At 49.8% G+C, this 26,640-nt stretch overlaps 21 protein-coding genes across 21 annotated transcripts; 11 read left to right on the top strand and 10 right to left on the bottom strand.

The window, feature by feature from the left end:
* Window positions 1-7: 7 nt before the first annotated feature.
* On the bottom strand, window positions 8-2,791 carry OGAPHI_007121 (uncharacterized protein; the record flags this gene model as incomplete). The annotated part of the gene is made up of 1 exon (XM_046208483.1): window positions 8-2,791. The coding sequence occupies one exon, from the start codon at window positions 2,789-2,791 to the stop codon at window positions 8-10; it is 2,784 nt and encodes a 927-aa protein (XP_046058238.1).
* OGAPHI_007123 (uncharacterized protein) lies at window positions 911-1,162 on the top strand (the record flags this gene model as incomplete). Its single annotated transcript, XM_046208485.1, has 1 exon — window positions 911-1,162. One exon carries the CDS (start codon window positions 911-913, stop codon window positions 1,160-1,162), a length of 252 nt encoding a protein of 83 aa, XP_046058240.1.
* OGAPHI_007122 (uncharacterized protein) lies at window positions 1,395-2,431 on the top strand (the record flags this gene model as incomplete). Its single annotated transcript, XM_046208484.1, has 2 exons — window positions 1,395-1,408; window positions 1,495-2,431. 2 exons carry the CDS (start codon window positions 1,395-1,397, stop codon window positions 2,429-2,431), a joined length of 951 nt encoding a protein of 316 aa, XP_046058239.1.
* A 309-nt stretch (window positions 2,792-3,100) lies between the features above and the next one.
* On the top strand, window positions 3,101-4,630 carry OGAPHI_007120 (uncharacterized protein; the record flags this gene model as incomplete). Its single annotated transcript, XM_046208481.1, has 1 exon — window positions 3,101-4,630. The coding sequence occupies one exon, from the start codon at window positions 3,101-3,103 to the stop codon at window positions 4,628-4,630; it is 1,530 nt and encodes a 509-aa protein (XP_046058237.1).
* A 72-nt stretch (window positions 4,631-4,702) lies between these two features.
* Window positions 4,703-6,514, top strand: OGAPHI_007119 (uncharacterized protein; the record flags this gene model as incomplete). The annotated part of the gene is made up of 1 exon (XM_046208480.1): window positions 4,703-6,514. One exon carries the CDS (start codon window positions 4,703-4,705, stop codon window positions 6,512-6,514), a length of 1,812 nt encoding a protein of 603 aa, XP_046058236.1.
* An 8-nt stretch (window positions 6,515-6,522) lies between these two features.
* On the bottom strand, window positions 6,523-7,431 carry OGAPHI_007118 (uncharacterized protein; the record flags this gene model as incomplete). The annotated part of the gene is made up of 1 exon (XM_046208479.1): window positions 6,523-7,431. One exon carries the CDS (start codon window positions 7,429-7,431, stop codon window positions 6,523-6,525), a length of 909 nt encoding a protein of 302 aa, XP_046058235.1.
* A 228-nt stretch (window positions 7,432-7,659) lies between these two features.
* Window positions 7,660-9,168, top strand: OGAPHI_007116 (uncharacterized protein; the record flags this gene model as incomplete). Its single annotated transcript, XM_046208477.1, has 1 exon — window positions 7,660-9,168. The coding sequence occupies one exon, from the start codon at window positions 7,660-7,662 to the stop codon at window positions 9,166-9,168; it is 1,509 nt and encodes a 502-aa protein (XP_046058233.1).
* OGAPHI_007117 (uncharacterized protein) lies at window positions 8,029-8,510 on the bottom strand (the record flags this gene model as incomplete). Its single annotated transcript, XM_046208478.1, has 2 exons — window positions 8,029-8,218; window positions 8,278-8,510. 2 exons carry the CDS (start codon window positions 8,508-8,510, stop codon window positions 8,029-8,031), a joined length of 423 nt encoding a protein of 140 aa, XP_046058234.1.
* An 81-nt stretch (window positions 9,169-9,249) lies between the features above and the next one.
* OGAPHI_007115 (uncharacterized protein) lies at window positions 9,250-10,170 on the bottom strand (the record flags this gene model as incomplete). The annotated part of the gene is made up of 1 exon (XM_046208476.1): window positions 9,250-10,170. The coding sequence occupies one exon, from the start codon at window positions 10,168-10,170 to the stop codon at window positions 9,250-9,252; it is 921 nt and encodes a 306-aa protein (XP_046058232.1).
* A 200-nt stretch (window positions 10,171-10,370) lies between these two features.
* On the bottom strand, window positions 10,371-15,797 carry OGAPHI_007112 (uncharacterized protein; the record flags this gene model as incomplete). The annotated part of the gene is made up of 1 exon (XM_046208473.1): window positions 10,371-15,797. The coding sequence occupies one exon, from the start codon at window positions 15,795-15,797 to the stop codon at window positions 10,371-10,373; it is 5,427 nt and encodes a 1,808-aa protein (XP_046058229.1).
* On the top strand, window positions 12,414-12,941 carry OGAPHI_007114 (uncharacterized protein; the record flags this gene model as incomplete). Its single annotated transcript, XM_046208475.1, has 2 exons — window positions 12,414-12,437; window positions 12,498-12,941. The coding sequence occupies 2 exons, from the start codon at window positions 12,414-12,416 to the stop codon at window positions 12,939-12,941; spliced, it is 468 nt and encodes a 155-aa protein (XP_046058231.1).
* Window positions 14,161-15,432, top strand: OGAPHI_007113 (uncharacterized protein; the record flags this gene model as incomplete). The annotated part of the gene is made up of 3 exons (XM_046208474.1): window positions 14,161-14,207; window positions 14,291-14,585; window positions 14,929-15,432. The coding sequence occupies 3 exons, from the start codon at window positions 14,161-14,163 to the stop codon at window positions 15,430-15,432; spliced, it is 846 nt and encodes a 281-aa protein (XP_046058230.1).
* A 97-nt stretch (window positions 15,798-15,894) lies between the features above and the next one.
* OGAPHI_007111 (uncharacterized protein) lies at window positions 15,895-16,275 on the bottom strand (the record flags this gene model as incomplete). Its single annotated transcript, XM_046208472.1, has 1 exon — window positions 15,895-16,275. One exon carries the CDS (start codon window positions 16,273-16,275, stop codon window positions 15,895-15,897), a length of 381 nt encoding a protein of 126 aa, XP_046058228.1.
* Window positions 16,276-16,639: 364 nt separating this feature from the next.
* Window positions 16,640-17,434, bottom strand: OGAPHI_007110 (uncharacterized protein; the record flags this gene model as incomplete). Its single annotated transcript, XM_046208470.1, has 1 exon — window positions 16,640-17,434. The coding sequence occupies one exon, from the start codon at window positions 17,432-17,434 to the stop codon at window positions 16,640-16,642; it is 795 nt and encodes a 264-aa protein (XP_046058227.1).
* OGAPHI_007109 (uncharacterized protein) lies at window positions 17,378-19,174 on the top strand (the record flags this gene model as incomplete). Its single annotated transcript, XM_046208469.1, has 4 exons — window positions 17,378-17,434; window positions 17,609-18,139; window positions 18,263-18,448; window positions 18,827-19,174. 4 exons carry the CDS (start codon window positions 17,378-17,380, stop codon window positions 19,172-19,174), a joined length of 1,122 nt encoding a protein of 373 aa, XP_046058226.1.
* OGAPHI_007108 (uncharacterized protein) lies at window positions 17,507-20,050 on the bottom strand (the record flags this gene model as incomplete). The annotated part of the gene is made up of 1 exon (XM_046208468.1): window positions 17,507-20,050. The coding sequence occupies one exon, from the start codon at window positions 20,048-20,050 to the stop codon at window positions 17,507-17,509; it is 2,544 nt and encodes an 847-aa protein (XP_046058225.1).
* Window positions 19,659-21,204, top strand: OGAPHI_007107 (uncharacterized protein; the record flags this gene model as incomplete). The annotated part of the gene is made up of 2 exons (XM_046208467.1): window positions 19,659-20,041; window positions 20,871-21,204. The coding sequence occupies 2 exons, from the start codon at window positions 19,659-19,661 to the stop codon at window positions 21,202-21,204; spliced, it is 717 nt and encodes a 238-aa protein (XP_046058224.1).
* On the bottom strand, window positions 20,376-21,383 carry OGAPHI_007106 (uncharacterized protein; the record flags this gene model as incomplete). The annotated part of the gene is made up of 1 exon (XM_046208466.1): window positions 20,376-21,383. One exon carries the CDS (start codon window positions 21,381-21,383, stop codon window positions 20,376-20,378), a length of 1,008 nt encoding a protein of 335 aa, XP_046058223.1.
* Window positions 21,384-21,503: 120 nt separating this feature from the next.
* On the top strand, window positions 21,504-23,264 carry OGAPHI_007105 (uncharacterized protein; the record flags this gene model as incomplete). Its single annotated transcript, XM_046208465.1, has 1 exon — window positions 21,504-23,264. One exon carries the CDS (start codon window positions 21,504-21,506, stop codon window positions 23,262-23,264), a length of 1,761 nt encoding a protein of 586 aa, XP_046058222.1.
* OGAPHI_007103 (uncharacterized protein) lies at window positions 21,921-25,602 on the bottom strand (the record flags this gene model as incomplete). Its single annotated transcript, XM_046208463.1, has 4 exons — window positions 21,921-23,268; window positions 23,428-24,480; window positions 24,649-25,023; window positions 25,142-25,602. The coding sequence occupies 4 exons, from the start codon at window positions 25,600-25,602 to the stop codon at window positions 21,921-21,923; spliced, it is 3,237 nt and encodes a 1,078-aa protein (XP_046058220.1).
* Window positions 24,271-25,092, top strand: OGAPHI_007104 (uncharacterized protein; the record flags this gene model as incomplete). The annotated part of the gene is made up of 1 exon (XM_046208464.1): window positions 24,271-25,092. The coding sequence occupies one exon, from the start codon at window positions 24,271-24,273 to the stop codon at window positions 25,090-25,092; it is 822 nt and encodes a 273-aa protein (XP_046058221.1).
* Window positions 25,603-26,640: the final 1,038 nt, after the last annotated feature.

Here is a 26,640-nt window from a genome sequence, read left to right as displayed (position 1 = left end):
CAAACGCTCATTCTGTCTCTTCCTGTTGGTCGAAGAAATCCACAACCGCGCAGTTTGGATGCAAAACATATATCATGTTGGCCCGTTTCTCGGCCTCCTTCTTCCGTTGCCATTCCTCCAACCCCATGGTTCGTCTTTCAACTTCAGCACGAGACATTCCGTCATTCACCACAAACTCCTGAGGAATCTCCATGTTTCCTTGGTCAGGATTGACACTCATCAACACTTTATCCTTCACCAGTCTCTTGAGCACCTTGAAGGCCAGCTTGCGTTCTTCCCAGTAACCTCTCTCGTCGCCAATCTCCGATTCAACTTGCTCCAAATACCACCCAACAAGGAACTCTGCAGTGTATCCGTGGCTGGAGTCCGAGTCGTCCTGCAACTCGCCTCTGGTCTCCTTCTCTCCGATCTTGCGCACAAACAGGTTCATCATTTGCACGTACTTGTCGTATGGGATGGCGGCTTTGTGTTTTTCCTGGGGCTCGCCCGATTGCTGGCGTTCCTGTGTGTCCTGTGTCTCTGGTTGTGTGTTTTCTTGTTCCTGTTCGTCTTCGTCCATCGCATCAATATCAACGTCGTCCTTTTCCACACGGATAATGGACTGTCTCAACAAATCGTACGCCTCTGCAACGAACCTTGGAGTAATCTCCTCGGTACAGTTGGCTCTGGCAATGGCCTCAGACAGTCTGATCATACTCTCAAGCTGTCTGACAGTAATTCTGTAACTACTGCGGCCAAGACCCTGGGAATCGTCGCTCCGCAGCTCCTTGTATCTCTCCACAAGATAGTCTCTGGCCTCTTTGGTCATTTTTGGTTTGAACGTGCTGGCATATTTGATGTATCTCAAAAGCTGCTCTTTGGAGAACGGAGGATCAATGGCGTCGTCCCTCAACATGTGTAGGTTGACAATATGGTCTGCCAACTGCGTGTCCACTCTCTCGTTACATTCGTCCAAAACAACAAAGAACAGGTCGAATCTCGACATGATCGGCGCAGTCATGGTCAGATTGCTCTTCAGACCAACTTTAGGGTTGTATCTTCCTCCAATAGGGTTAGCAGCGGCCAATATGGAGGTTCTGGCGTTCAAGGTGGCTTGAATACCGGCCTTGGTGATGGAGATTGTCTGTTGTTCCATGGCTTCGTGGATAGCAACCTGGTCTGACAGGTCCATTTTATCGAACTCGTCAATACAACAGATACCGTTATCTGCCAGCATCAACGCACCGGCTTCAATGGTGAGCTCTCCGCTTTCTTCGTCTCTGATAACGGCAGCAGTCAAACCAGCAGCGGAAGAGGCTTTGCCCGACGTGTAAACGGCTCTTGGAGCAAAACTGTTGACGTACTTCAAAAACTGGGACTTGGACGTCGATGGATCTCCAACAATACAAACGTTGATGTCTCCTCTCAGGTTGATTCCGTCAACGGTTTTCTTATGCACACCGCCAAGAAGTTGCAACAACACGCCCTTTTTCACCACCTCGTGGCCAAACACAGCTGGAGCGATCGATTGCACGAGTTTCGAGTAGATATGGTCGTCGGAAACCATGTCTTTGAGTTCGTTGACCTCCTGTTCTGTGAGGGTGTTGAGGAACATCTCCTGTTCCTTGTCTGTGTCCTCTTGGCCGTCGTCTTCGGGATCGATGTTGCCGTCTTTAGACACGAGAGAGCACACATGCGAACCGAAGAAAGCGATTTTGTAAGTCAAGTCTCTTGCACCCAGGGCTTTCAATCCCGTGACACCGGAATTGAGTGCTTCTGTGGTGGAGGCCATTCCACGAGACCGCACAGACATTGGTTTCACTCCAGGAAGACCGAGCTGGGTCACGTCTGGAACAACAACCTCTGTTCCTGTGAATCTGCACTTGTCACCTGGCTTTGCTCTTTCGACCAGCTCGCCACGCAGAATCACGTCCATTGTTCTTGGCATCGATCCAGTGGGGATCTCGTTGGAGTTTTCCTGGATACGCACTTTTTGCCAGTCCACAAAGGTGGATTTGGCGATGTTCAAGGACCAGGAAGCGTGGTTTTCACATGTAGGGTTGGAACAACTGGTTGGCTCTGTGTATTTGAACGCTTGTTCCACGTTCTCAATCAGAGTCTTGCAAACATCACAAGTAAACGATCCTTTGTACAGTTCTGGTCTGACTTCACTGGTACGGGTGACTGTTCCAGAGATGGACATGAGCATTCCAATGTTTTCTGCCCTCAGTTCTCTGATTCTGTTGATCGTGGGCAGGTTGTAGAACGAGATCTGCAAAACACGTTCGGTCACGCCTGCTTCTTCGTCCTCGGCGATTTTCGTCGACCGTCTCAGCAAAGCCGGCTGGTGTTTCTTGATCACGGCCCGCAGTCCGTTCACCAGGTACGGGAGGAATCTGTAGTACTGTTCTGTGATGGCGCTTGCCAAGATCCCGTTTTCCACGGTCAATAAATGTTGGTAGTCGACGTAGATCGTGGACAAGTCGTAGTGGGCCATTGCGGCGATCTGGGCAATATACGACTTGCCCTGGAACTCAGAATCCACCGAGTTTGGGTCGGTGTATTCGGTGAGAAACTGCTCAAACGCCTCTTTCACCTTTTCGGCGGTTAGGTCGCTAACTTTCGGGATCGAGCTCAAATCTCTTCTTCTTCTGAGGAAACTGGCTGTTGGATCTTCTGTCTCCATCTCTTCATCGGGGACCGCTCTTCTGGAATCGCTAGCCAGGTTTGGCTGCGACTCGCTGAGAGGGTTACTGCTCTGCGTACGGAACGCTTGCGACGAGTGTAACGGCGAGGAAGCAAAGGTGGCCATTTGAAGGGGAAGAAGAATTGAAGGTAAATTTTGAAACCTTCGCGTTCGCGTAATTACGTTTCCCTTTTCGGAAAAAGAGGTGCATATATAGAGGTGTTAGGAGGTGGTGGTGAACTCAGGCTGGGTGGGGGGATGGGCGTACGAACAAAGACCTGGCGCGTATTTTACATATAGACAAGTTCATTGGTTGGTTTAGAATTTGCTGGTTTGCTCATTTTTGGCAAAATTCACTGGACTTCATTTCTTGCCATATTCTTTGGGTGGAAAAAATTATTTCAGATAAAAAAAAATTTGAAAATTATTTAAAGTATGGCTCGTAAGAAGTCTGCAGCCAAGAGAGCCAGAGAGGCCGAGGACGCTCCACAGGAGCCGGTCAAGAAGGTCAAGGAAGTGAAGGAAGTGGAAAAAGTCGAGGAGGAGTCGCCTAGTGACCCTAGTGACGAGAGCAGCTCGGAAGAAGAGGATCAGTTTGGTGATCTTTTGACCGAGGACGTTGAGCAGGGCATTAACAAGGTTTTGGAAGCTATCAAGACCGGAGACAAGGCTCTTTTTGACAAGAACGTTACGTTTTTCAAAGACCCCGAGGAAGGCGGTGTTGAGAAGGCCAAGGAGCAGAAACCAATGTATTTGAAAGATTACCATAGAAAGGTTCTTTTAGATGGACATGCTTTTGAAGACGAGGATGGCGAGGAGCGTGAGTGGAAAGAAGGCGAGAAGCCTTATGCTTTGCAACAACAAGAAGACAAAAGCAAGCTTCTTTCGGAGATCAACACAGCTTTCAGCGACGACGATAATGACGACTTTTTACAGAAGAAAGAGATCCAACGGGAAGTCAAGGCCGAGAAGCTTCTTCCGGACCCACAGCAAGACGGCGAGAAGTTTCTTGAAGCCTACTTGGAAAACGCTGCCTGGATTCCTGAGAACGAGGAGGAAAGACCCGATCTTGAGGAAGACGACGATCTGTTTGACGAGGCTGCCGAGAAGTTTGAGAATGCGTATAATTTCCGGTTTGAGGACCCGAACTCGGCAGAGATCATCTCGTATGCGAGATCCCAGGCCACCATGAGACGCGAGAAGATGAACAGCAGGAAGAAGCAGAGAATAAAGAAGAAGGAGCAGCAGTTGGCGGAGGAAGAAGAGAAAAAGGAGCTTTTGCGCAAGAAGAAGCAGAAGAAAACTACACAGGTTCTGGACCGACTGGCGGAGATCAAGGCTGCAGTGGGCGAGGAGGTTTCAGAGGCGACGATTGCCAAGGTTTTCGGAGACTCGTTGTTGAAGGACGACTTTGACGACGCGGACTGGGACAGCAAAATGGCGGAGATTTTTAACGAGGAGTTCTATAACGAGGGAGAAAAAGAGAAGCTAGATGTTGGTGAGGTGGAGGATGATGATGACGAGGAGGTTGAGGAAGTTGAGGAGGTCGAGGAGGACATTTCCACCAAGTCGAAGAGAGCCCAGAAGAAGGAGGAGAAGGTGGGCAAGAAGAAAGAGAAGCAGAAGCTACGGGAGGTGGCAGATAAGCTGGTGACCAGCCACTCGGACCAGCTGATGGAGGAAGTGGAGGAAGAACGCGGCCGTGGAAAGGACAAGGACGAGATCAAGTTTCGGTACCGTGAGGTTTCGCCCGAGTCGTTTGGGCTCAGTACAAGAGAGATCCTGGTGGCAGACGATAAGGACTTGAACGAGCTGATTGGACTCAAGAAGTTTGCTCCGTACCGCCCCAAGGAGTCGCGTTTGAAGGACAAGAGAAAGTACGCGAAGAAGAGACGGTTACGTGAATGGCGGTTGAAGGTTTTCAAGAGCGCTGATGGACTTGCCAACGAGCCAGAATCAAAGTAGATTACCGGTATGTTGCTTAGCTAATATTTTAGATGAGAGGTAAATAATTAACAACAAAAATCACATTCACTAATGGGTGTGTCTGAAAGCCCTAATCAGCCGTCTGGTTCTCCGACGCGGCTGAGACAACAACGATTTAGTGTTTCTCCGCGCCATGAGCGCAGTTCCACCGCTGGTGGGGGTGCCCGTGAGGTCAGTTTCGGTGGGGGGGACGATCTGGACGGAGACTCTTCGGACGAAGACTTGTTCAACATGAGGAAGCGGCGACGCAATGCGACGCGAGCCCCGACAAAAGCAGTCAAGCAGAAAGGTCCTGTTTCTGCCGCCAACTCCATCACGTCGCTCTTGTCTAATACAATGAACCTGAGGTCAAAGGATAAGCTGAGCAGTCTGCTAGGGTTCGACCTCGACTCCGCGTTGAAGGTTGACAAGCTGACGGAGCAGCACGCCAACTTGATGGCTCTCCGGCAAGAGGAGGACGTGATCGATCGGCTGGCCCAGCAAAAAATGGACGACTTGAGCAAGAGAGAGCAGGACAAGACGCGAATAGACAAGATGATCACCGAACGGGTTGATCCGCACCAAGAGGGTTATGTTGAGTATTTGCGGAAAGAGCTTGTGAACGGCGATATTTCGAAGTTGGAAGACGTTTATTTTCTGGACTCCGTGGGCAGTTATGGCCAGTCTGAGCCAGACCTTTCGAGTCTGCAACAGGACGCTCTTCTTGGCCACAACTGGTTCCCTGTGCGGACGATATTGACAGACACAGACATCCACTCGTTCATCCAGGTTTCGTCCCGCTACGTGTGGGACCTGCTGCACTCAGACTTGGCCAATAGCTATGCTCTGAATAGCGAAAAAGTGAACGACTTCCTAACCCAAAACGGCATGGTAGACAGACCGGTCGAGTACATGCTGGCCTCGAAAAAATCACTGCCTGCCGCTCCAGAACAGGTTCTCAAGCTGTATTGTCTGGTAGAGCTTGCGCGCGCATCCGACAATACGGAAACTCGCACCGGCTTCGACAGACTGCTGCGTGCTACCGTGCTGCTGATGGTGGACGCGCGCGTGAACGAGGGCAATGTGGACGACTACATAGTTCTGGGCCGCGAGACGGTGAGCTCGCTTCAGCTGCTTAACAAGACGCTCGTCAGTCTCGCCCAGTGGTTCCATGAATTGTCCACTAAACCAAGACCCGAAACGTTTGCCGGGTGGTGCACAGAGGTGTCGAGAATGGTTGCAGAGCAGTTCGGCAACCGGCTGGTGCTGGTCCACCGGCTGATCAGCAATATCACCGCGGTATCTGTGCCGATGCTCAAGAGTCTCAAGCTTTGGTTGGTGGTGTGGACGCTGCTGGTGAACGACCAGTACGACGAGTCTAAACACGACAAGGACCAGTTGTTGCGGCTCAAGTCGTCGCTGTTGACGTACAGCCTGGACCCAGACCAGGTGGTGAGCTCTGTGTACCATTTTGCACGCTATTTCAGCCAGTGTAGTCTCGCGTCGCCGGCGTCGCCAGAGCTGTCTGCACACTTGTTGGCCCACGCACACACGCGAATCAGACTGTTCCAAATGGCCATCTTCATGACAATCGGAACAATGAAGAAGTCCGAGATCAACAGGAACCTCCAGTTCCCTGCAAGCCACGACTCATACTACTCGAAACACCACTACGAAAAACTCCACATCGACCTCAGTGGAGTGCCCGAAAACGAATATCTATTGCACCACATGAAGTTCTATATCAACTTGGTGAAAAACAGGTACTTCCGCAACTACCATAATGCCATTCTGCCGCTGGTGACGGAGTGTATTGCCATTCTGACAAACGTGCTGTCCCGGATCGAGCGCGAACTGACGATGCCGGAGATTTTTAGCGACTGACGAACAGCTCAGAACAGCTCCGAACACACCTGTTCTAGCTCCAGAATATCGCGGATGATGGTGATCCCGTCGCGCTCATCGCTGGTGCCTGTCGTCAGCTGTTCCATGTCCTCGTCCAGCTCCACAAACTGTATGATTTTGCCCCAGCCGAACTTTTTGGCAGCAACCACGTTCAAGCCGGAATCGTCCACAAAGTATGCGTTCCGGGGGTCTCTAACACCCGCGTCGCGCAAAGCCCGGTCGAAGCTCTCCTTCATGGGCTTGCACTTTAGCGGGAACTCTGTATAGTCGCAAAACGTGATACCGTCGAAAATATCGCCGAGTCCAAGCAATCTGATCACCCGAAGTCCGTGAGTCTTGTACGCATTCGTGTACAGCCACAGTCGGTCCACCTTGCCGCTCTTCTTCATGCGCAACAACATGTCTCGCAACTGCGGGTTCGGTCTCAAAATCATGTCCAATGGAAGAGCATCGTCCACCACCTTGTTGTACTCCAGCGCATCTATTTTGTGCAGTCGCACCAGCCCCTCGATCGCCAACCCGTACTCCTTGTAGTACTTCATGTGCAGCGCGTGGGCTTCGTGGTCGTTCAAATGCAGACGTTCCTTGAAGAACCGATGTATATACACTTGCATCAGGTCATGGATCCTAGTCGATCGCTGGTAAAGACAGTTGTCGATGTCAAAGAAAAACACCTTTTTGTCGTCCAGCGGAACCGGGCCGGCCCCGTACTTGAGATTCACCAAAGGAAGGTTCTTTCTGAGCTTGTCCACCTCTGTCTGATCTTCTCCCAAATGGACCTGGGATTGCGAGTTTCTGCTGAGAATTTCGCGCTCCTTGCGCACGTCGGGCGACTCGTCTCCAAGCCGCGACTCCATGTGACGCACCTCGTCCAGATCGTTCAACTTGAGCGCCATCTAGAAACAATAAAAGTGCATGTGTTTGTAATCCAAGATTTATCCGTGGATTCCCTCTCCACCCCGTGCACCCGTACACCACCAACCCGCGCGTGGCTTTATGCGGCGCGATTGTCGCGCAGCGGCTGTGCATTCTATTTATAAGTGTAAACAATTATCAGACCGCCTAATGCTGTCCGCGTAAGCCACACCCATTCTTTTTCTCTTTGCCAACCTTTTCTCTCTTTTATGAAATTCCATACACATACGCTGGCGTTCGTGCTCCACCTGGTATCGCTCGCGTTTCTGATCTTGGCGCTTATCGCGGTGCCCGTCACCTCCAAGCTGGTTCTGTCGCGTAACGGCCACTATACTTTTGGGTCGCTTGGTTACTGCAACACAAGCACAAACAAGTGCGAGTATTCTCTGGCCGACCATAAGTACTTGAACAACGGGTCTGGCTGGAAAATGAGCCACGACTCGCGGTCGCGCTTGTGCGAGCTTATCATGGCGACGCCTGCCGCTGTTGGTTTGACGCTGTTCAGCACCATTTTGGTGTTCTGGGGCCATTTTAGCTGGGCAGCCCGCTCAACAGTGTTTTGGGCGTTCTCCACAGTGCTATCTGGTTTGGCCTTTATTGCGTCCACCTTGGTTTGTGTCACCGTTGTGCTGCTTTTTTTCCCCTATCTCACCTGGACAAGCTGGCTGTTGGTCCCAGCAGCAGCACTCAACCTGCTCTCCTTGATCCTCATCACCATTGCCATCAAACTCGGACCGCAGAGCTACAGAGACGACCAAGACGACACCACTTCCGTGGAGGAGAAAAAATTCGACGATTCGGCCCTATCGTTCGCACATAAACCGTACTCTGGCGGATTCGTGAACCAGTCGGGCCAGTCGCTGCGCTCGTCGTTCGACTTGGAGCCAAAGAAAATGCGCGACATGGTCACAACGTACCAGATGGACTCGCAGAACTTTTCCAGCAGTTTCTTGAACGAAAAACGCAGCGAAACAGGCGCCTCGGCAACAATCATCAACTCAAACCCTCCAGAGCTCAAGTTGCCCAACATCACCAACCCGTATACGTCCAGCACAGACATGTCTGGCTCCAAGAGCAGATTGGCCAACCCAATCGGACTGTCTGCCACCGAGTTGTCGCACTCTCCAGTGGCCACCAGTGTTTATTCCAACGACGACAGACTCAAAGTTTCTGGAGATAACGTTCCAGACTCGCACTCTGTGGGGTCGAACGAAGTGTCTTCGAGCGCAGCCTCGAACTTCACCAGTGTCTCGCAACGGGAAATCAACCCAAAGTATTACACTGGAGCCCAGCAAAGAGCAAACCTCCCAGGACAATACATGCAAACTCCGTACCAAAACCAGCCACCGCCGCTTCAGTACAGTGGACAGTACTATCCGCAACAACAGGGTCCTCCTCCAGTGATGCAAATGCCTCCACAGCAGCCGTATTATGCTCCAACCTATGCTCCGTCGTACAATCCACCAAAACCAAAAAACAATAGAGCAGACGTGCTATTGAACAACAATCCGGACTTTGCCATTGGAGCACCAACTTCAAGACGGGCCGGATATAAAAAATTCGGCGGAGTTGGTCAACCTCAGGGAGGATTTCATCCAGGAATGATGGGAAGAGACACTGTTCCTCCACATTTGGCTTCGGGAAGCTATAAAAACCGGCCAAAACCCAACTTCCCAGCAGCGTCGTTATCGAAAGACAGTCCTTACGGCAGACTGTAAATGTACACTAGAATCTAGACGGGAACCGTGCGGTTCTGATGTTTTTATTGCTTTCCATTTCTCAAATATATCCGTTGCGACTTATCCGCTTTCTGCTATAAGTGATTCGTAGTCGTCCAGGCTCTCTGTCTGTGGGGCCGCTGTTGGCTGGGGCGTAGGTTCAGGGTCCGTTGCCGGCTGTTTTGGTTTGGACTCGTAGTAATGGTCAACTCTTTTCGGTTTGACCAGAAGAAGCATTAACAACAAAAGAATCATCAACACAAGGAAAAACACAATCTTGCACTTGGTCGTGGCCTTTTGGTATTTTTCAGCCTTCTTCATCTGTTTGTCTGCTCCCTTAACGTCAGTAACTGTTTTTTGGAGGTTATAGTCGATTCTATCAAGAACTGTTCCTTGGTCTACCACCATGTTTTCCAATTCTTTGAAGATGGTGGAGATCTCCACCACTCCTTGCGCGATCTTGTAGATCTCCTGTTCTCGTTGGTGGAGATACTCGTCGGTGATTGTTTCTTGTTGCGACATCAGTTGCTGCGAGGACTCCTGCATGGCCTGGCGAGAGTACGACTCGATGTTTTCGTTCGATTCCGTCTCGATGAATGCGTTGTCATTGTCTTTGGTGTTGACCAGCGGGATCTCGAAATCGTCCTCCTTTAAGTACCGGATGTAGCTGTTCTGGAGACTTCTGAACTGGGTGGACAGGTCCTGGGTTCTGATGGCCAAACTCTTCTTCAGATTATCAACCATGACAGTTTCGGACTTCTTGCTGAACCGCAATCGTGAATCGTCCAAAGTTTTGATCTCGGCGTACATCAATTGGAACTTTTTGGTGATATTAAATGACAGCTCTTTAATCTTAGCATCGTCCTCGGTGGTATCTGAGAACCCGGGAAGCAGGTTCTTCTTGTACAATTTGCCCAATTCCGCGATTCTGGTCTGGATCTCCGCCAACATCAACTCGGAAGTTCGTTGAAGCTCCACTATGCTAGGGGGCAACTCCACCATCTCTGTTTCTGTTGTGTCTGAATACGGCTTAATTAGACCTTCTTCTTCGTCTTTTAATCGATCAAACCGCTCGACCTGTCCCCCAGAAAATACCCCGTGGTGATGTGGGAACGTTCGGCGGTACGAAATATATAAATTCGTCCGATCTCTAAACATGATAGAATACCTTGTTAAGTTCAATTATTACATCTTTTTTTTGCTTAGGTACTCATATAAAATGGACCAGGAGACATTAAAATGTACCGTTCCATGGCCTCCCTGAACCGATTCTTGTACTGTTTCGGGGTGATCACTGTTGGTTCTTTGCCGACTCCTGTGCCTCCAACGAGCCCTTTTTCCTTCACCCAACTCTCCAGTTTCTTATCCCAAGTAAACGTTCGGATACAGTCAATAATTCCAACAACAAGCTCCTTGTTGTCGGAGTCGATTCCAACAACCAAAGAGTAATCCATCACATTCATCTTGGCCAAAAATAGAGTGTCGTTCCACAACGACGCTCTTAAGAGTCGTTTGGCATTCTCCCGAACAAATAATGGAGACTCGTAAATATACTCCACCATATTTTCATCCAGTAACACCTCGTTCTCCTTTCCGGTCTGTTCAACGTGTCTGTTCCTCATCGAGCCCTTCAGATCGAAAATCCGCGACATCTTGCGGTTGTAGAACAGATTCTCCATAATCAGAACGTTCATGGTGTACGACCGTGCTCCAGGCATGGTGTTCTTCACCTGGATCTGGTAGAACCCAAAGATCTTCACCAGAACAGTCGGCAGGTTGTGGAACATGGCCTGTGCGAAATATTCAAAGTAGCTAGCCGCAAATTGAACAAACGCCTCAAGTTCGGCCCGACTCAGCTCCTTGATGATAAACCGGTCGTCCAGAGTCTTCAGAAACGCAGAACCAGACTTTCCTCCCGTGGAATCCCATTTCACACACCGCGACAAGCTCTCCACGAACTTTGAACTCACTCCACATTGGCGCCGGAACCCGTCAAACTGCTCGGCAAAGAAAATCTTGCACGAAATCGTCGAATACCCTTCTTCGAATTGGTACTTCAGATGGAAACCTTTCTTGAGCATGATCTTCTCCAAGTCGGGAGCAGACATCGAGAAACTCGAGCTCTCAAACACCCCGCTGCTCTCTGCGCTCGGTTTATTTCCCTGGTCCGATCGCACAGACCGCGAGTCCCCGTCCTCGGTGGCAGATTCGTCCTTGTCGTCCTGTTGCTGCTGTTTCTCCTGGTGGTATAGCTTCGAGCCGTAATCTGTGGTGTTCAAACAGAATGCAATGATCGAACTTGGCTCGTCCTCGCGAACAATCACGTCAGAATCAACGAATATGTGCTCCGTGGGACCCAACGGATACGAAAGTGGCTCCCATAAAGTTGCCGATCGGTCGGCCCAGAAATGCGTCAGCGACTTGAGCAAAGACGACTTCTCAGGGACAAGCTGTTTCGAAGGAACGCGCCTCATATCCTCGCCGCCTTCTTCTTTCTTCTCGCCGTCAGTTTCCTGTTCCTGCTCTTGCTCTTCCTCCTCAACTTCCTCCTCAATTTGCTCTCGTCTCTGCTCCATCTTCCGCACGTTCTGCTCAGCCTCAACAGCGTCCTTCACGTTCTTGTAAACCTCCACCGTTGGCCGCGAAGCAACAAGCTTCGGCCTGTAGCTGTTCTCCTGCAACTTTCGCTTCTCTTGCTCTCTCTGGCGGAAAAACTCCTGAGCATCAAAGAACTCGGCCAACTTGCGAACCTTACCCTCGTTGCTCAAACCACTCAACTTCGGTAAGCCGTGGCCACCATCCTCCAACAGCTGGCTCTGCAGCTCGCCGTTGCGATCCTCCCACACCCAGCGTTTGTCATTCTGTAAGTCTGTCTTGGAATCGGTGCTCGACCCTTCTCCCGGTCCATTCATCAGCTGCAATTCTTGAATCCTCTCCAACACCAAATTTCCTCTCCGACGAGACTTTGGCGACTGACTTGGAGTAGTATCCTCTTTTTTGAGCTCTTCAACCTTCTCCTCCTCTTCGTCCTCCTTCTCCTCTTTCTCCTCTTTCTCCTTCATCTCCAAACTAGCAAGATCCTCGTTCTTGTCGTTATTGGCCTTGAATAGCTTATCTAGCTGGAAGGCAGTGATTTTCTTAATTTCCTTCTCAGACGGCAAGAATTCCTTGTCAAACTCTTGGAACTCAAAGTTCCACTCACTCGAAATCTCCTGCACCTCTCTGATCACCGAAGTGAGCTTCAAATGATCAGAAATCAGCGTCGACTGGTAAACGTCGTCGGCCATCTTGATCATCGCAAGCTGCTCCTCGTCGACCCGCTTCTTCAGCTCGTTGATCCGCTGCTGGGCAGCCTCGATCCTGTCCTCCGACAAACTGTCCAGCTTCAAACGGTTCAGTCTGCTTCGGACACTGTCGAAAAACATGTTTGTCCGATTAATAACCTGTTCAAACGTCTGAATCTTGATCTTGAGATCGTACTCTGGCTTCCAGAACAACTGGAACTGTGGAGAAACCAAATCCAGCATCTCCACCTCGGAATACTCCATCCGCACTGCAAGGTTCTGGAAACTGAAGTAGTGGATCTGGTCACGGTAGAAATCGTGCACACAGGTGGCTCCCTTTACCTTCATTCCACGACACCAGAAAGAAAGCTCCAAATACTTTCCAAAGGAGTACTTCCAGGCATTGTCGCTCAATGGAAGCACAGCAGTCGAGTTCTGACATATCTTGCAAAAACTCCATGCCATGATCATGTTTTCGCGTCCTTGTAGCGATTTGGAATTGTTTTCCACCACCACGTCCACTTTTCCTCGTCCGTGCACATACGAACGGAAATGTTCCTTCAATGTTAGGCCACATCCTTCAGTACACAGTTCTCCAGCATTGAGACATAGATGCTCAATGAACTGGCCCAGACAGAAATCGTTGTCCCAGTAGAAATCGGTCACCTGAATCTCCGGGCCAATACATGGAGTAGCGTTCTTGGTGGACACCATGCTGTACAAAGTGGCTATGTTCTGATGGTAATTGGGGTCAAAAAACATGTACCGACGAGGGAACCAAAACTGCTCCCATTGCTTCTCGGAAAGAAAGATCTGATGCTTGTTTTCCTGGTCCACAAAGTCCTTGTGCTGAGCAACCAATTTGGTCATATCGTCCATTTGGTGCGGAAGGTCTTGGATCTCGAACTTGACGTTCCATTCTTGTAACAGAAGTTTGAGCTCGTCAAGAAGTTTGTCGTCAGACTGAGCTTTGGGAGCAAGCTCCAAATACTTTTGGTGAAGCTCGACGTTTTTTTGCAATCTCTGGTGGAAAACTGTGAGCCTCTCGACAACGTACGGAAGAAGGAATCGGACCCATGGAGATGACGAAAGAATACGTTTCCTGAACGCCTCAGTAACCTCTTGGTAATTGTTCAGAGGTAAATTTTGCAACGGTTCGTGTTTCGGCTGGAAACTGTATTCGGCAGCCTGAAGACATTGGTCGCGCATAAGACCAGACTCCAGCTTCACGTTGAAAAACACATATGCCATCAAGGTTGCGCACTCCTTGACTTTGCTAAGCTCTTCTTTGTCGCTTCCGCGTAGAACAACCGTAGACCCAGCTTCTGTGTTGCAGCCAGTGAAGTAGAAATAGGTTCGACGGATAGACTCGTTGACATACGACTTTACCTCAAACTTTCCACATCTGCCAAGATTCGGATTAATGGCCAGTTTGTCGATAGAGTTGATAATGTCGGCTTTTGTGAGTCTGGATATTTTCTGCATCAACTGCGATTTGACATTGTATGCCACAGATATTCCTGCCTGGGCCAACAGTTTTAAAGCATAGCCGTTAACTGTACTTTGAGCAAGAACGATATTGGGTTTCAAGGCAGCTATTCTAGCAACCAGCTTCTCCAGGTATTGGTCCTGTTGCGCGATCAGAGGCTCGATGCTCGAGAACTTGGTATCAGCTTCCTGTTCGTACTCGATCTGGAACGTGACCAGCATGATTCGTGGGTTCAGAATCTCTGTTGCCATGGTGTTGAGCGGCAGGTTCTTTGAGAACACTATTCCATCTAGAACAGCGGAGTTCTCGATCTCTGAGCCGGGAATCTTTTTGATTTTCAAGTAGGCAGAAATGTCAAAAGTCTCGCCGTTGGCCAGCTCTGCAGAAAGACTGGACACTTTCTTCAAACATTTTATAAGCACCTTGGTCCATCTGTCTATATTCTGAACCTCTCTGTCGGTCAACAGCTGAACCAAAAGCTGTCTGGCGTGGTTCTCGCCAGCACGCAGGAAATCGTCCATGAACTCAAACTCCTCGAACCCAAATCCAAACCCAGACGAAGCAGGCCGGCCAAAGATCGTGCTGGAACTGGCATCACTGGTGACTCGGGTCCCGCTTCGACTCATACGACGGTGTTTGAGACGGTAGAAGTTTGTAGGGCGTCGTGTGCGGTTTGATCTGAAGATCTTGCGTCCGTTCATGCTTGTCGAGTCCTCCAGCTTGAAGCCGCTGGTGTTTGGACTGCGGTACGTCCAGTTGAACTCGTGGTTATTCATCGGGTTGGAGTTCACAGAGGTGAACGCCAGCAGACCAGGCTCGTCCTCGTCGTCTGTCAGGTCGGAGGCAGAGCTCAGCAGCGTGTGAGAGCCGGTGAGCGGGCCATACTCATCGTCTTCCTTGGACTCGGGCTCCATGTTCCTGCTATGGGTTCTGTGGTGCGAATAGGAGAAGGATTGGTGATTGCCCGGCAGGATAGCGGTGCCAAAGTTAAAGATCGAGGAAGCTGCGTCTGCCGCTGCGTTTGCGGCTGCTGAGGTGAAATTCAACGGCGTGGGGTTCTTCTTCTCGGGGTCCTGCGACGGAAGGAGTCTGCCTGTGGGGAGCTCCGAGTTCATCCCCGTCAGACTGGAACTAAAGTTGTTTGGGTGGAACGGGCGATTTCCAACCACTGTGTTGGCCCTGCTGCGACGACTCACGCTGTTGGACCGCGGGATGTCGATCTCGATGGCCTCTCCTTTCCTCGTGGTGGGGATGGCCATCATGGGTGGGGGTGTGGGGGCCGATCCGAGGTTCAGTGCTGTTTCTGCAGTGGAAACCACAGACGGCGCGCCCTGGCTCTCGGACTCGGCCCTGACCGGCGATACCGTTTCCGAAACGTGGGACGAGCTGTTTGTATCGTCAATCACAGACTCGTCCTCGCTCGAGGCGTACTCTTCGTACCGATCGGCCAATTTCAAACAAAGCAGACAAACACGCATTTTCCCCGGATGATTGAACTTGTCTCCCTCTATAAACGTCGTACAGTTGCTGCAGAAGATCTTGCCACAGATCCGACAGTGGTGTTTGCGTCTGAACGTAGTGAACGTGCGGTCGCACGACCGACATTTGGTGGCCGACGAGTCGTCCAGCCAGTAGTCTCTGCCAAGGCCCTGGTGTTCTTGCTTTCGCTTGTTTCCGAGCGTCGACATGAGATTCAGCGTCAAATCGTTGTAACTATCATTAGCGTTGCTACCATTGGTGCGCGTGTGCGGCGTGGGCGTCTGATTGCTGAGCTGGGTGGTCGAATGCGCAGACCCTGACAGCCCAATCTGAAAGGACATATATAAATAAATAAATAAAAGGTGTGAGGGTGCCATTTTTTTTCTATTATACACTCTCTAGATAAACAGGCTCGAGTAGCAGGGCCATTAAAGGCTACAGAACACGGGAAACGGCGCAGTGGGTAGATGGTGGTTAGTCAAAGACGATCTTTTTCGGTTTTTTGGCGGACCCAGACTCGTCATCAAACACGATTTTCTTGGGTGTGATAGACTGGTCTGGTTGATCGAAAACGGTCTTTTTCGCAGCGTCGGGCTTTTCTTTTGTCTGGCCCTCGATCAGCAGCGGCGGCAGACCCCTGAGCTCTCTTTGCAGCCGTTTCAGTTGACTCACCGTGGTGGAATCGGGCCCGTGGTACTTTTTATCAAGCGCAGCGGTCTCCAGCTCGTCACATTGGCCAATAAACTCGTCCAAAAACCCCTGCGTTTCCTCGTGGCCCAAATACTCGGTGTTGTACACTTTTGAAACCACCGGCGAGTTCACAGCAGATGGAACAACCCTCCGTCGAAAAGACATGGCTAATTAATTTTTCACCTAATTTTTTTTCTCTCTTTATTTTTTTGGACAACATGAACTTTGGTCTGCTGAGTCTCGCATCGAAACAGCTTTCGGCGGCAACAACAAGAACCGCGCGGTTGTCGCCGTTCGGCCAGTCCGTGGCGGCTAACACGGCAGTGTCGGGCGTGTCGCCAGTGCTCGGGTTCTTGCAAAGAAGATGGGCAACTAGAGGTGGTTTTAGAGGAGGTAACTTGGGTAACACATACCAACCAAACACGTTGAAAAGAAAAAGAAGATTGGGGTTTCTCGCAAGAATCTGCACAAGAACAGGTCGGCGCATCTTGAAAAGAAGAAAATTGAAGGGAAGATGGTTCCTTACTCATTAAATCTTCTCCATATAGTACACAGCATATCCATCCTGGACCTTTGGCACATAATAGATCCGGAATCGGTCCAACCCAGCGTCCAGGAACTCGGATAATAGGCCTGTTTCTCGCAGCTGAAGCCCCACCAACACCCCGGTTTCCGGCCCGGCCAACGTCTCTATCGACCGCACCAGATACGGTATCAAGTACGGATTGTATATAGTATCACAAGTGATGATGAAATCTGGATGTTTGTCCATGACTTCTTGTATGGCCCGTGTGTCCTGCTGTTCCCAGTCGTAAACAACAGCGTCCAATCGCGGCGCTTTCTCCGATCTGGGATGATAATCTGTTTCTATGGTTGACGAATAAAAACCGTCTCCGTTCGTGATTATATTGCTTTTCAGTAGCTTCATTACTCCCTGTTGGTCGGTGCAAACATACTGGCGACATTGTCTGCCTATCGTGCACGCCACAAGCCCAGATACTCCGGATCCAAGCTCAAGCACGGTAGAGCCCTTAATGGCGCTAAAAACCCGGTTTCCTCGCTGAAAAAGCCACTCAACAACAACCTTACTTGCCGACCACGTCACAAACCCCGTTGTTCCGTCCTTGTTGTTGCTATTCAACGCAGAAATCGACTGCTTGATCAAATACTCTTCATCTCCAATATTCAGCCGCAGTTCGTCCTTTCGAGCTATATATCCCAATGACAAGCTCTCAGGAGCAACGTTGTCCATATACATCTCAAACACATGTTCCTCGAAGCTGTCACGATCAATGACCTCAAACAGAGAAGTGTCTACTATCATGTACTTTTACACTAATTTTTTCTGCGGCTCTGCGGTTTCTGCTTATTCATGATTAGATCGTTATAAAATGCTCTATGCTTTTTTCTTACCATCAACATCCTCCAAAGAAAGGTTCTTCAACATCTGATTGGCCTTGATGAACGTTCCCGTGGCATTACTCGTGTCCAGATTCAGGTTGGTCATGCTCTTCGGACTGGCTATGCCAAGCGACGGGTTCAAAACTCGGCCTGGACTCGAAACGTAGCCTGGAGCAGGATGGTCCACCATCTTCTCATCCATCAGGTCGCCGTCCAAGTCCTCGTCTGCGTCCACGTCGAAATCATCAACGTCCTCCTCGTCAACATCGTCAACGTCGTCAACGTCGTCAACGTCGTCAACGTCCTCCTCGTCAACATCGTCAACGTCGTCAACGTCGTCAACGTCGTCAACGTCCTCCTCGTCAACATCGTCAACGTCGTCAACGTCGTCAACGTCGTCAACGTCCTCCTCGTCAACATCGTCAACGTCGTCAACGTCGTCAACGTCGTCAACGTCCTCCTCGTCAACATCGTCAACGTCGTCAACGTCGTCAACGTCGTCAACGTCCTCTTCGTCAACATCGTCAGCATCCTCTTCGTCAACATCGTCCCCTTCGTCCTCCTCGTCGTAGTCGTCGTCCAGCTCGTCCTCGTCTTCGTAAACGTAGTCAGGGTCCAGGTTCTCGTCGTAGTCGTCAAACGACTCGTCCAGCGGGAAATCGCTTCCCTTCGACGTTGGAGACCGCGAGAAAAAGCCCCCGAGTCGCTGGGCGTTGGACCCAGCACTCGAGAGATCCTCTCTGCTCTTTAGCACGTCAGAGTCGCTGTCTTCGTCAGTCAGGTCGTCAACATCAAGAACAGGACTTCTCCAAAAATTCACATCACTATACTGATTTATGGTATCCTGCGGAGCAAAGTTCCCTTCCTTGGTACCAGAGATCCTCACTGGAGGGAAAAACTGGTCAACAAGCTCTCCAATGGAAACGTAGGTCGACTTGTACCCTGCCATCTCTAGCAGCTCCAAATGGACATCTCCATCTGGATTGATGGTGAAGATCCTCGACGATGGGATTCCAACAGTCCGGTACGAAAGCGCATCGGTGATCCGGTTACCAAATCCAGCATAGAATGGTGTATACTGGTCGTCGAACGATCGATTGCCGATAATCTCAAGAGACGGTGAAGGAATTCCCTCCTCAGGTTCGGAAACAGGCATCAATGGTACGTTTGGTTTTGTGGCAGAGGTGCGCTTGTAAAGAGTCTTGATGTCGTTCAGACACGCCATTTTGAACACCTCTGGTTTCTTCAACACGATTTCACGCTTCAAAGCGGCAATCGTTCTATCTGGAGACAGAATCACCGGGCCAACAGGCAGTTTGATCCCGTCTTGGACAATTCCATTCAAATAGGAACGCGTGGAATCGGCAAGCCCAACAGAACGGGCAGTCAGGTACAAAATATTGTACCCGTTAAATTCAATATCGTGAAACAACTTGGCCACACCAACATGGGTCCAGTCTCTTCCCAGCATGGTCAAAACGTGTCCGAGAGCATCCGACTTGGTGATAGTACCATCTATATCCGAGATCACGATCGGAACGTTGTGTTTCCAGAGGAAAAGCTTGGCGGAAACCAAGGCTCTGCCTTTATTAACACTGAATTGCAGATCGTTTTCTCCTGGCTTCAATCCCAAACATTTGAGTTGTTCGGAGGTCAGTCTTAGCGTTTTGAAATGGTTGTCCTGTTGGGTCTTCACGGTATTTGTATCTATGTCAGATATTATGGAGGATGCAGAGGAAGCTGGAGACTGTGGACTAGCCGGCAGCTCCAGACTTGTTGAATCGTCATCCACGAGATCGTCAGAACTGAGGATCCGGATGTTGCCCTGCATGTCCTTATCTATGAGGTTGTTGATGTCGACGTCTTCTCCGAACTCGTCTATCAGGAGCTGGCGAATCACCGCGTCGGAATCGTGGATATTTTGGTCGTTGCTCTTGTAGCCCTGCATGTCCAGCATGATATCGCCGTTTGCCTCCACTTTGGACGGGATGTTCTTCTTGATCAGTTTGCTCGAGATCTTCTTGGCCCGATCAAACGATGTGGCTGTGCTTGCTTTGCGGATGTTGGAGGGCGAAGTGCTTAGGAGCGCGGAATCGGACTGAGCAGAGGGCAACGACGCGCTGAAGCTGTCATTTGCGCCCTCTCCGATGTCTAGGTATTCAGGCTCCTCACCTGGAAGCGCCACGCTTGGCTCATCTGTCTTGGGACTGCTTCCCGGAGAACTAACGGGACTTAGCACGGGGGACGTTTGGAGATCTGGAGGGATATATCCGTCGGTTTCAAACACGAAAACTGCCTCCCCGCCATCTCCCAACTTCATGGGCAGGTCGGTGATCTCGCCGTTGACTATAAAGTCCACCTTCTTTTGCGAAGGTCTCAACAGTTGGAATTTGCCAAATCGCACATGGAAGGGCGAGCACGCCAGCTCTCCGTCCGGCTGCTCGACCACGATCACATCGATGGCGCCAGACAACGTGGCTGGGTTGATGGAGCTCCATGTTTTGGAGACAGACCCAATTGCTCGTCCAACGTACTGCATGGGAAAAGAAGGGAATTTATTTGTTGTAGAAATTTATCACGACATAAATTTTTGTGAGGGGGGCACCTAAAACCGGTGGGCAGCGAGAATTTGGCAGAAACGCGATTAATCCGGAGGGGGAGACGATCAATGGCCATGTTGGAGTAGTGGAGGAAGTATTTGGCGTTTAACGTGTTAGTTGGCGCTAATTTCGTACGAGCAACCCACATAGCTTCCCAAATGGCTATTTATTATTGGGCATTTATTAAATATATAACGGTGATCACATATCTACTTCTACTATACTCGTCATAACTTACAATGCGTCTATTCCACTCTACTCACTCTACTTACACTCCTCAATGCTCGTAGTCTTCACCTGTTCGATCGACCCGTCGGTCTCAAGACTGTTGCAATAGTTGTTGATCAGACTGCTCATGACCAGGTTCTCATACTTGGAAGGCTGAATAGGCAGCTTGAAGTGTTTGGCCCAGTCTTTCTCGGTCTCTGTGAGTTTTGCGCTAGGGTTGAGCTTGAGCTTCTCGTCATTATCGTGTTTTATTTGCTGTTTCCATTGGTTGACCTTGGCAACCTCTCTGGAGAGGTTCCGTTGGTAATAGTTGAGGTTTCCAAGAGTGTGGTTGAAGTTGTCAACACCTTCGTTGAGGTTTTCCACGGTCAACTTCATCGAAGCCAGAGTTGCACCGGTCAGCTCCAAACACAGATCCTGTTCGAGTTTCGGACTTAACTCCTGGACTTTGAGGTTGGAAAGATGGTTGTTTTTGATCTTCAATGGCAATTCTTCAAAGATGTTTCTGTAGGTGAGTCTGCTCTCGTACAGGTTCTTGGAAACGAATCTTTGGTCGGACTTCCAGGCCTTCATGAAAGATTCGCTCAATTTGAAGGCCTTCAAGTTAAGAAGTCCATCCATGGATTTCAAGGCGTCGAAAACAAGAACTATCACAGGAGTCGAGTCTCTGTTCTCCTCGACGTTGTGGTTTTGCAAATTAATGATTGACTCAATCAAAGACTGGCTCACAAACTTGCCTCCGTTGGTGGTCAAAAACCAACCCAAAATCTTGACGCCGGAGTTGGTGATGTTGAGTTTGGCAAGCACATCGCTCTGGTATTTGGAATTGGACGTTTTCAGGTTGAAAATCTCGTCATTTGTGTAGGAGGATGGGAATTGGAAGGCATGGGACGTCTTTATTATGGTGTGTTTTTTCTCTGCTGTTTCATCGGAAATGGCGTCGAGTCCAAACAAAGCGCCAGATTCAGTTTCTGGATACGTGTCTGCGCCGATTTTGCTGATCTTTAAGGCCACACTGGCACTGATCTCCACGGAATAGCTCATTGACGATGGGAGAGAAGAAATAACTTGAAAAAAATTTTCCGCGTGTGTGATACACTACAAAAGCGTTGGTTGAGTTATAAAAAAAATGGAAAATAACTGAATTAATTATCATAATTTCAAATGTCTGATAAAGTCGAACAGGTTGCTGATGCGTTGCAGAAAACGTATTTGGATGAGGTCACTGGAGAACAGGTTTCCAAATCTGAGTTGAAGAAGAGACAAAAACTGCGTTCTTTGGAGGCCAAGAAGGCAGAAAAGGCCAAGAAGGCCGCAGAGACTGCCCCTAAAGTTTCCAAGAAAAAAGACGATCTTGCCAACTTGAACCCTAACCAGTACTTTGAGATCCGTTCTGCCCAAATCGACGAACTTAGAAAACCTCACACCGAGACTAACCCTTACCCTCACAAGTTCAATCTTTCTATGAGACTTGACGAGTTCAGACAAAAGTACTCTTATCTCAAAAAGGGCGAGACTTTGCCGGAAGAGAAGGTCAGCATTGCGGGTAGAATCATGGTCAAGAGAGAGTCTGGCTCGAAACTAAAGTTCTACAACCTTGCTGGTGAGGGAACCAACGTCCAAGTTATGGCTCAAGCCCAGGACGCTATTGGAGATTACCAAGAGATGCACGAGATTCTTAGAAGAGGTGACATCATTGGTGTTGAAGGTTATCCTGGTAAAACCAACCCTGCCAAAGGTGGTGAGGGAGAACTGTCTGTTTTTGCAACCAAGGTCAAGTTGTTGACTCCATGTTTGCACATGCTTCCAACCGAGCACTACGGTTTCAAGGACCAAGAGTCCAGATACAGAAAGAGATATTTGGACCTGATCATGAACAAGTCCACCAAGGACACCTTTGTGACCAGATCCAAGATCATCTCGTACATCAGACGGTTCTTGGACAGCAGAAAGTTCATTGAGGTCGAAACTCCAATGATGAACGTGATTGCTGGAGGTGCTACCGCCAAGCCTTTCATCACCCACCACAACGACCTGGACATGGACATGTACATGAGAATTGCTCCAGAGTTGTTCTTGAAGGAGCTTGTTGTTGGTGGAATGGAGAGAGTCTACGAGATTGGAAGACAATTCAGAAACGAGGGTATTGACATGACTCACAACCCAGAGTTCACCACTTGTGAGTTCTATGAGGCGTATGCTGATATGTACGACCTGATGGATACCACCGAGCTGTTGTTCTCCGAGATGGTCAAGGAGATCACCGGAGATTACAAGGTCAAGTATCACCCTGAAGGTCCAGAAGGTAAGGAGTTGACTTTGGACTTCTCGAGACCATGGAAGAGAATCAACATGATCGAGGAGCTCGAGAAGGTGTTCGACGTCAAGTTCCCTCCAGGAGACCAGTTGCACACCGCCGAGACGGGCGAGTTCTTGAAGAGTATTCTGATCAAGCACAAGCTGGACTGTCCTCCTCCATTGACCAACGCTAGAATGCTGGACAAGCTTGTTGGCGAGCTCGAAGACACCTGTATCAACCCAACGTTCATCTTTGGCCATCCTCAGATGATGTCTCCGTTGGCCAAGTACGACAGAAACATTCCAGGTCTTTGTGAGCGTTTCGAGGTTTTCGTTGCAACCAAGGAGATTTGTAACGCTTACACCGAGTTGAACGATCCATTCGACCAAAGACAGAGATTCGAAGAACAGGCCAGACAAAAGGCCCAGGGAGACGACGAAGCACAGCTTGTTGACGAGGTGTTCTGTAACGCTTTGGAGTACGGTCTTCCTCCGACTGCCGGATGGGGTTGCGGTATTGATAGATTGGCCATGTTCTTGACCGACTCCAACACCATCAGAGACGTTCTTCTGTTCCCAACTCTGAAGCCAGACGCTTTGGTCAAGGGAGAGGAGAAGAAAGAGTAGCTTACTGGTTAATATGAAATAATTAAGCGATACAATTAGTAGACACATCTATTTCCCACGGAGCTGTCCGTGTCTCTTCATTTCGAGTGCGCGCTTGTATGGGGGGTCTGTAGGCATCTGGACCGGGTCCAGGCTGATCTTGGCGGTGGAGTCGATGGAATACGATGCGTCCGAGTCGTAGCTGGTCAGCAGGTCTCCGCACGCCACGAACGGCGCCACCTTCCGCTCCTCAAAGTCCACGCGCAGGTCCTCGTGCAACTTGGCGCGGCCGATGTCCATGTCCTGGAAAAACTCCTCTGTTGAGAGTTCTGGTTGCAAATTAGGAGTCCATCCTTTTCTGGGCTTGTACCCGATGCAAACAATGAACGACTCGAGCGACGTTCCTCTGGACGCACGCGGTTTGGCACACACCACCTTCTCGAACAGAAACCCGAGCTGACTGTACAAAAGGTCGATGTCTCTTCCTCTGAAGATTTTGGCCACAAAAGTGCCCCCTTCTTTCAGCAAACACGTTGCGAGTCGAAGAGCACACAACACAAGCTGCGCCTGGATATACTCATCAAGATCGTGCAGACCGGTCACGTCTGGAGCGCCGTCAGAGCACACAAAGTCGGCCTTCTGGCCACCAAAAATACTGAGGATCCGGTCCAAGGTCCGCGGATCGGTGATGTCTGCCTGCAACGAGGTGACGTTATCAATGTGGGCCATTGGCTGGAGGTCCACGGCGACGATCTGGGCGTCGGAACGAGGCTCCTTGAAGATCTCGCGGCTCAAAACCTGCGACCAAGATCCGGGAGCAGCGCAAAGGTCCACCACGCGGTGCACGCCGTCAAACAGCCCAAACTGCTCGTTCAGCTGCAACAGCTTATACGCAGACCGTGCTCTCCAGCCCTCCTCCTTGGCCTTTCTGTAATAAACGTCTCTTTTGTCCTTACTGCTCTTTCCCATACTAAGAGCCTGTACCAGAAGAATAACTTTTTTTCCTTGAAAAATTTTATTATACACCATGTTGACGGCCAGCTGTTTGCGCACTGCGCGCCGGCAGTTTTCGCTAAGCGCCCGGAAATTGAACATCAATAAGCAGCTGGACGAGCTGGCGGCTCTCAAGTTGCAAGGGTCCAAGGTGCCAACGGTGGACTCGGTCAAGGCGGAGAAATCAAGACTGGTGGACGCTTTTGGCCAGTACGAGCCGCAGGTGCTGACGACCGAGGAGGTGCTTCCCGGATCGTCCAGACCGCTTCCGATCAACGCCGAGCTCAACTACTACGCTCCATTGAAACACGAGGTCAAGCACGGCCATCTCAAGGCAGAGATAGTGTTCAAGGCGTTCGAGCCAGCAAACCTCGAATTCATCGCCGACTTTGCGCTCAGAGTCGCCTACTACCTGGGTCTGCCAGCCACGGGCCCGCTGCCGTTGCGCAAGAGAACAGAAAGATGGACGGTTATCAAGTCGCCGTTCGTGCATGCCAAGACAAAGGAGAACTTTGAAAGACACACCCACGGCCGCAAAATCAAGATCTGGGACGCCGACAACGAGGTCATCGACATCATGCTCAGTGTTCTGCAGAAACACTCCATGTGGGGAGTTGGAATGAAGTGCAACATGTACGTCCAGGAGCCGTTGGGCATGGGTAAAGCCATGCAAAAGCTCTCGGACAACGCAAAACAGGTGTCGGATCTCTCGTCAACGTTGGATACGTTGCACGAGGAGTCCGACTCTCCAGTGGCCCAAAAGGTGGTGGAGTTGTTGAAAGACCCGCTTTTTGCACAACATCTGACCTCCGAACAGTTGGAACAGGTCCAACAGAAGGCCTCAAACTCCGACTAGTCGGCCTGTATATAAAATATAACTTCTCATTAGCTATGACTATCCGTACATGAGGTCCTGTTCCTCCTCGCTGTCCTCCAACTCCAGAGTCTTCTTCTTCGTCACATCCACTCTACACAGCGGACAAGTTCTGTTCAGCTTGAGCCAGGGCCCTATACAATCCAGATCAAAGTAGTGCTTCACATTACATGGTAGCTCCACAATCAACGGGTACTTTTCCTGGTGGAATTCGTTTGTACAGATCGGACAGCACTTATCCTTGGGTATCTGTGAAAGTTTCACGCGCTCTAGTGTATCCAGGAACTCGTCGTCGAGACCTTTCTGCTCCCCAGGAAGCATAACCGCGGTTGGGTCTAAGATGGTACGAACCAACGCCTCCATCATTTCTGGGTCCTGTTGCTGTTGTCTGAGTGTTTCGAGGTACTCGCTGATAATTTGGGGCTGAGACCCGGTCTGGGATCCGGTCAGAAACGAGTCCAGCACGTCTCTTAGTGTTGGTTGACGGGACATTGATAAATAACTCGGCGAAAATCTTTAGTTATCTGAAAAATTATGTTTGACGATCAGAAAGGTCTCAGAATAGCATACGAGGAGGCAGCCCAGGGTAAGTTTTAGGGTCTGATAAGCTAACCCCAGGTTACAAAGAGGGAGGTGTGCCTATTGGATCGTGCTTGATCCACGAGGACGGCAGAGTTCTCGGTAGAGGCCATAACATGAGAGTCCAGAAAAACTCGCCAACACTGCATGCAGAGATCTCGTGTTTGGAGAACTGCGGCCGTCTGACGGCTGATGTCTACGCCAAATGCACTGTAAGTGACTTACCACCGCTCTACTAACCACCAGCTCTACACCACACTGTCTCCTTGCTCCATGTGCACGGGCTCTGCCCTGCTATTTAAGATCCCAAGACTTGTGCTCGGGGAAAATGTTAACTTCCTGGGAGCCGAGGACTGGCTGCAGAAAAACGGTGTCGAGGTGATCAACCTGGAAGACGAGGAATGCAAGAAGATCATGGCTACTTTTATCAAGGAGCGTCCTGATATTTGGAATGAGGACATCGGAGTGTAGTGTTTGCTATCGTATGTATGGTTTAACAGAGGTTTTCAGTTTTCGGAGGTTTCGGAGGTTATTTGGAGTCTGATTATACCTGTTGCTATGGTTCAAACTTTGGTAAAATTCACCGGGGAAACAAATACATAACTCAAGAAAGCAGAGATGGTTATGTGATGCCATCTTTTGCACTACACATCACGTCCACTAGCCACATACCAGCCACATTATCCACACCTTACACCACCAATGCTATTTCCTCTTCGATCTTAATTTAAAATCTAATCAATAGTTCTTGTCTTCACAAATGGACAAAAAGTCGAATTCATCACGGAATCAGCCAAGCCAGCGGGATATGTCTGGTGAACATAGTTTTGTAAATTCCACTCCGAGCTCTTTACAAATCCAGTTACCCGGTCATGTTCATAACTCACGAGGAACAGTTGTTTATCAGCAGTCTGGCTATGTGAACTTGGTTGTTTCCCCCTCTCACTCAGA

The sequence above is a fragment of the Ogataea philodendri genome (genome assembly GCF_020536065.1).
Source record: "Ogataea philodendri strain CBS6075 chromosome Unknown scaffold8, whole genome shotgun sequence".
Taxonomy (NCBI): Eukaryota; Fungi; Ascomycota; class Pichiomycetes; order Pichiales; family Pichiaceae; genus Ogataea; species Ogataea philodendri.
Note: the sequence above shows the minus strand (reverse complement) of the source record. Positions and strands in the feature narration are given on the sequence as shown.